This window comes from Brassica oleracea, chromosome C4 (genome assembly GCF_000695525.1).
Source record: "Brassica oleracea var. oleracea cultivar TO1000 chromosome C4, BOL, whole genome shotgun sequence".
In the NCBI taxonomy this organism is placed as follows: Eukaryota; Viridiplantae; Streptophyta; class Magnoliopsida; order Brassicales; family Brassicaceae; genus Brassica; species Brassica oleracea.
In genome coordinates this window covers 45,631,298-45,637,915 of record NC_027751.1, presented here as the reverse complement: position 1 = coordinate 45,637,915, position 6,618 = coordinate 45,631,298, and the positions used below count along the sequence as shown (strand labels likewise).

At 40.2% G+C, this 6,618-nt stretch overlaps 3 protein-coding genes and 1 non-coding gene across 5 annotated transcripts in view; 2 read left to right on the top strand and 2 right to left on the bottom strand.

Moving 5' to 3' along the window:
• The window catches only part of LOC106337303 (malonyl CoA-acyl carrier protein transacylase-like), an 8,875-nt gene extending 7,567 nt beyond the window's left edge, over positions 1 to 1,308 (top strand). Inside the window, exons 8-11 of one of the 2 annotated variants that reach the window (XM_013776397.1) lie at positions 486 to 662; positions 755 to 841; positions 934 to 982; positions 1,155 to 1,308. In XM_013776397.1, the coding sequence (XP_013631851.1) occupies positions 486 to 662; positions 755 to 841; positions 934 to 982; positions 1,155 to 1,168 (327 nt within the window). In that variant the 3' untranslated portion in view covers positions 1,169 to 1,308. Of the gene's footprint in view, positions 1 to 485; positions 663 to 754; positions 842 to 933 lie in introns of both variants that reach the window. The other variant, XM_013776396.1, reaches the window with a different exon arrangement.
• Positions 1,309 to 1,575: 267 nt separating this feature from the next.
• Positions 1,576 to 1,646, bottom strand: TRNAG-GCC. The gene has a single exon. It is a non-coding gene; the product is annotated as a tRNA-Gly (tRNA).
• A 284-nt stretch (positions 1,647 to 1,930) lies between these two features.
• On the top strand, positions 1,931 to 2,743 carry LOC106339974 (E3 ubiquitin-protein ligase RHA1B-like). Its single transcript, XM_013778830.1, has one exon. It carries the CDS (start codon positions 2,038 to 2,040, stop codon positions 2,512 to 2,514), a length of 477 nt encoding a protein of 158 aa, XP_013634284.1. The 5' UTR covers positions 1,931 to 2,037; the 3' UTR covers positions 2,515 to 2,743.
• A 2,174-nt stretch (positions 2,744 to 4,917) lies between these two features.
• LOC106337332 (mitoferrin-like) lies at positions 4,918 to 6,293 on the bottom strand. The gene is made up of 2 exons (XM_013776429.1): positions 5,407 to 6,293; positions 4,918 to 5,288 (listed from the first exon to the last, which is right to left on the bottom strand). The coding sequence occupies exons 1-2, from the start codon at positions 6,193 to 6,195 to the stop codon at positions 5,082 to 5,084; spliced, it is 996 nt and encodes a 331-aa protein (XP_013631883.1). The 5' UTR covers positions 6,196 to 6,293; the 3' UTR covers positions 4,918 to 5,081.
• Between the last annotated feature and the right edge of the window lie 325 nt (positions 6,294 to 6,618).

The window sequence follows — 6,618 nt, the reverse complement described above, 5'->3', positions numbered from 1 at the left end:
CTTGCGGAAGAAGTTTCGTAACGCCTCGCCTCCGAGATCCTCGCGAGGTTTCCGCCAACGTGCGCACGTACGGCATTAGTTACGGAAAATGGCTCGTCTTCTCTTCTTTAAAAACTCGTCTCCTCCTTCATTTTTCTTTAAGTTTTTACGCAACAAAAAATCACCAGATCCCTCAACGTAAGTCTAGAGAGTGTTTCGTAGAGTTTATAGTTCGATAGGGTGATCACGAGTGAGGCGTGATTCGTCTGCCATGGTTGTATCCTGGGACTCTATATTCGTACAGTCCCGTCTCACTAACGGAGCGAATATTTTGAGTTAAGGAAAGAGATCATATCTCGACTTCATGTCTCTTTGCGAATACAATTTCTTATCGTTCTTGTATTCGTCTTTTACATTCGTTTATTTCCTTAACATCGCTTTTATTCTATCGTTTATGTCAGTACGGTTTTCCGGCTTTTACAGAAACATGGTTGTTGGGTGTGTAGGTTCGCCTAGCAGTTGCGGGTGCTTTCCACACGAGCTTCATGGAACCAGCAGTGTCTAGATTAGAAGCTGCGTTGGCAGCAACGGAGATCAGGAGTCCTAGGATCCCAGTGATATCCAACGTCGACGCACAGCCTCATGCAGATCCTGACACGATCAAGAAGATACTTGCACGCCAGGTATAAACAAAATCAATACATTGTGTTTGCTTATTTTCTTGTGGCGGGTAAAGATAAAAACAAAGACTCAAAAGGGTGTTGAAAACCTCCAGGTTACATCTCCAGTGCAATGGGAGACAACAGTCAAGACACTCTTGGCCAAAGGACTTAAAAGCAGCTATGAATTGGGACCTGGAAAGGTTTTTTTTTTTGTTTTTGTTTCTAGCCTCGTAAATTGTTATAGCTTGAAGCTTCTTTTTTCGTCTAAGTTGTGTTGCATTTAAAACGGCAGGTGATTGCTGGGATATTCAAGAGAGTGGATAAAAGCGCCAGTGTTGAAAATATCAGTGCTTAAGACTGGCTAGCTTTTTGTTCATGTTGTATTTTGAGTTGAGGATCAGTAATAAACTAATAATAAGTAAATTAAGTCTTATTATGTATGTGGAATCTCTCTGGTGTTTTAGTGGTTTGGAATTCAAAGTTTTGTATGGAATATATCTGCCAGTGTTGAAAATATCAGTGCTTAAGACTGGCTAGCTTTTTGTTCATGTTGTATTTTGAGTTGAGGATCAGTAATAAACTAATAATAAGTAAATTAAGTCTTATTATGTATGTGGAATCTCTCTGGTGTTTTAGTGGTTTGGAATTCAAAGTTTTGTATGGAATATATCTGTAACAGTTAGCACGATATATGTTGAAATATTTTGATTTGAAGTTTCGGTTGATGAAAGGGCAATACTTCATAGAGACTGTGTTCCACCTTTCTGAGCAAATATGTTGTTACAAAATTGAATAAAAAAACTTAATAATAACAGAAGGTTTTAAAAATTAGAGCTCAGTCACATTGCATGTCATCTTCACTATCAGGAAGCTGCGAAGGACCCAACCTACGCTGAAGCCAATATCATCACAGCTCTTCTTCTCCAAGAGATGTTGCACCAGCCGGGCATCGAACCCGGGTCTGTACCGTGGCAGGATACTATTCTACCACTACACCACTGGTGCTTTGACGATTACGTAAATCATATTTACATACAATTCTTAAGATAACAACAACAGGTTGAACAAAGACTACTATTTAGCTAAAGCACTGGTTACTTAATACAGAGACATGAGAATGGGAAAGAGAGAAGACAAGATACCACCGATCTGATCTACATACCTATTCCACCTAACCAAGACAATAATAATAAAAAATTATAATAATAATAATAATAATACCATTGTCAAAAAGAAGTAGACTATATATTACTGTCATAGACCCACCGTCATTGGTCCCCCCTCCAATTGCTCATTTCATATCTTCAGTTGAAAACCCAAGCATCTATGTTTACAAATATTTTCGTCTCTGTAAACATCTCTTGCTCCATCTCTTCTCTCTATCTCTCTCTCTGCGATGGGTTTTCCTACGGGTATAAAGGAGCTTGAGATTCCGGAGTACCTATTTAAGATACTTTCCGTCATCGGTTTCTTCAGAGACATGGTCAACGCTCTCTGTCCTTACATCGGTTTACCCCATTTTTTAGACGATGGAATTCCTCGACCCGGCCCCATCATACCCGACAACACGGCGGTGACTCTCGCTTACGAGGTTTCCCCGGTGGTTCGTTTCTCGGATCTTCAGACCGATCTCGAAGACTGCTGTACGGTTTGTCTCTTGGACTTTGCATACGATGATAAAGTTAGACAGCTTCCGAACTGCCGACACGTGTTCCACAATCGTTGCATGGACCGTTGGATCGTCGACTGCCGCAAGATCACATGTCCGATTTGTCGAGACCGGTTCTTACCGGCCGAATATTACGCGCGGATAAATTCCGGTTTTGGTTCGGTTTGGTACATTGAAGAATCGGAAAGTAATATTCTACTATAAGACATTTGCATCTGTTCTTTAGATATTGGTATCTGATCAGTATTCTGTGTTTTTCTTTTCAGTATTCTGTGTTAAGTTTTAGTTTTCTATTGTATCTTTAATTAATATTATTAGCTAGAACTTTTTCATAGAACATTTTCTTAACCATGTGATAGTCGAGTTTTAAGTCGTTAAACAAATATGCTCGAGGAAGTTGGTATTCTTAAAATATGCAAATGTTGAGTGGAGACTGTGGACTTGAGCATATTCTATTTTTTTTTTTTTTTTTTTCGAGTTGAGCATATTCGAGAAGGTTACTATTTCCCTCATCGTTCTGTCATCTGAGAAGCTAGATTCTTTCATGGTAAAATTTTCTCACGTCTTCATGATATGTTCTAGTACTGTATAAACGGGATGTGAACAATTCAATGCAATAAAATAACAGATGACATTCATTAGAAAAATTGAATTTTTTATCCTTCTGAATGGATTCTTTTTTTGGTGTAATCTGAATGGATTATTTTAAGCTCATCTACTGCTTTTGGTATATCTCATAGAGACAAATAAAGATACAAACAGATATCTCTCCAATCTGAAACAGCAAATCAGAAAAAACAAGGCCTTGGGGTGGTGGGGACTCTAATCTGATACCATTATTGCTTGAAAACAAATCAGTATACAAACAGAGATCTCTCTGAAGAGCGAGTGTGTTAACACTAACAAACCAGCAGCTCTGTGAAGAATCAATTTACCTGAATCAGGCAAGCAAATATAAGCCAAACTCATGTTTATATCTTCTTCAAGCTGTGTTTGAGTCGCCATTAACATCTTGAAAGAATGATTTGACTTTTTCATAAGTGGACCAGCAGATCGCAGCTGCTGGCGCATGGAATAGCATTCTTGGTACCCATCCTCTGGCTACTCCTCTATAACCACCTTTCTTCACTATTGTCCGGAACACATCGCTTATCGAACCGCTCTTGAACCGGTTACAACCACACACACCCTGAACCATCACCAGAGACAAATTTTCAGAACAGAGCAGAAGAAATGGCATTGATAAGGGTTTGAGTGAAACAAAACAAGTATCCAAATTGCTAGAAGATTATAAACCTAGACCTGACATTTGGTTATCTTTTCTTCATCTTTCACCTCATTATGTCACAAATGATCAAAGCCTACTACTTTCGTTATTCCGACAAAGACAATACAACACTCGGTGTATACGGCAAGTGCTATTCCGAAAAGCTAAAGAAATCTTTTTCAATGAGGATCATTATCTTTCCGAGAGCTTAAGAACTCAAGTGCAGATATTCTTGAACTTATAAAATTTAGTAGAAATAAATAATCTCCAATTGAGCTTGTACACATACACATTCAGTTCAGCTCTTAAATGTAGCATACTAAGAAGAAAATAATGTAGTAATTGTTTGATACACCAAAACCTATTACATAATTAATTCTACTAAATCAAGTGAAAAAACAAGATTCGCTACTACTCCAATATATAAGACAAGTGCTTTCAGATGAAAAAAGCTTTTTTACAATTTATATGTTTACAAAAAAGATTTTAACAAAAAATAAGAGCTCAGTCACATGGCAGTGAAACCCGAGAAATCAGAGTAATGCAAAGGACCCAACCATTGCTAAGCCAATAATCATCAAAGCTCTTCAACAATAAATGCACCAGCCGGAAATCGAACCCGGGTCTGTACCGTGGCAGGGTACTATTCCACCACTAGACCACTGGTGCTGGATGTTTTGATGTTAACTTCAAACCTTTTCATATATCAGATTTAAATTATTCTCATCTTTGTTGTTATCTACAAATGTTGTTTTGTTGTCTCTTCTTGGGTATCTCGATGTTGAGGTTATTGGTGAAGTAGTATTGTACCCATGCTTGAGGAAGTTGGTGTTCTGAATACAGGCAATGTTGGAGACTGTGGACTTAATCTTCTTTTTTTTACTTTTCTCTTATACATCTGTAGATGCTATTTTGTTTCATGTTCAGCCTTTTGAGTAAGAGAGCTCGATTACTTCTCGTTCTGCATGTCAGATCATTTTCTCGACTACTCCACAAGAATACTATTTTGACTGTCCCTACCAACTAAGCTCTCAAGGATCTGGTCAAACCTATCTTGATGCATCGGTAAATATATATGTTGCCACTTTACATGCCTCTGCAACATACTTCTTACTTCTTCAAGCAGTTTAACATAATGGAAAGTAAAGAAGGGAGATGTGATCGTGATGGGTTCATACGGGCTTTTTTCGATAATTGAGATGTGAAACAATTCAATGCAACAAAATAACATATTTTCATCAGAAAATTTGACTCTTTATCTATTCCTTTTAGTATATCTCATAAAAAACAAATAAAAATACAAACAAAGATCTCTCTAATCTGAAAAAACATGGGGACTCTAATCTGATAACATTATTATTGCTTCAAAACAAATCAGTATACAAACAGAGATCTCTCTAAAGAGCGAGTGTGTTAACACTAACAACAACCAGCAGCTCTGTGAAGAATCAATTTACCTGAATCAGGCAAGCAAATAAAAGCCAAACTCATGTTTATATCTTCTTCAAGCTGTGTTTGAGTCGCCATTAACATCTTGAAAGAATGATTTGACTGTTTCATAAGTGGACCAGCAGATCGCAGCTGCTGGAGCATGGAATAGCATTCTCGGTAGCCACCCTCTGGCAAGTCCTCTATAACCATCTTTCTTCAATATTGTCCGAAACACATCGCTTATTGAACCGCTCTTGAACCGGTCACAACCACATACACCCTGAAAACATCACCAGAGACAAACTATGTTTACCAATAAAGCATCTACCATCACAACCACATTGGTTCTCATAAACTCTATAGACAGTCATTCAGAGTTACAAAGGTTTCAACTTTACCTGACACTGCAACTGTGTCTTGACAACATCAAGCGGAGTAGTCACAACAGCCGCCAACCCACCAGCCGCAGCACCCGCCGTAGCGTAAATCAACCACCCTTCCTCCTCCTCTCCGCCACCAACACGCTCCGGAGAAAACTCCCTCAACCCCCTCTTCACCGCCTCATACGTCGCGAAATGAACCGCGGTAAACGGAGCGTTCATAAGCACCGTCGTCCTATAAGAAGCGTAGAAAGCACCAAACCCTTCCTCCCTCATCACCCTCCCGACACAATCCCAAACCCCCTTGTAAGTCCCGTTCCCGATCTGCAGCCTCTGCTTAACCATATCCATCGGAGTGAAAACAGCATCACTCGCCACGGTGGCGCACACGCCGGAAACCGCGTGCGCCGCGGAGTTGTTAGGATCCCCGCCGGATAGATACTTCTTGGAGACTTCGTAAAAGGAGAAATAAACGGCGTGAGCTGGGCCGGCGCCGAGGCCCATGGCCCATATGCCTCGGTACAGAGCGGATGGGCCCTCTGTTTTGATGATCGATCGGAAAGCTTGGCTGATTCCGACGGGTTTGATCGGGCAGGGGCGGATGGCTTGCATGTGGGTCTTGATGGTGTCGACTGGGAACATCGCCATGTGTTCGACTGAGCCGGCGATTGAGCCGGCGACCATGAGTTGCCAGAATCGGAGTCCGTTGGGTTGGGATGGGACGACGATGGCGGGGTGGAAATCCGGTGGTTGGGGGATTGGACGGAGGTCGTTGGATGATGTTGTGGCGGCGGCTTCTATCGCCATTGTTGAATTAGGGTTCCGAGATCAGTTCTCGAATCTGGAGATTTGAGAACTGAAATCTCCGACAGAGAGGAAGGTGGGGGCGGCGGGTAAACTAAAACTTGGTTGTGTGTTAGTTTTTTGCCAAAACTAACACACAACTTGATTTTAACCCCAAACTTATACCCAAACTTGAATCAAATGCAAAACTGACCTAAAAGCCTAGTGAAATTACAGCTCAGCCCCTTGTGACCAAACAAAAAAACAGAAGCCATTTTTACGAATATAGCCCTAGTAAATCGTCTGAGTCGTCTGAGATGTTGGAAGTCGTCTGGACGACTGAAGTGTAAGTCGTCTGGTACCGGTTTATTTTAAAAATAATTTATAAATCTTGTAAAAAAATATTTTGATGCGTGAAAAATAAAAATCAAGTAATTATAAACAGTT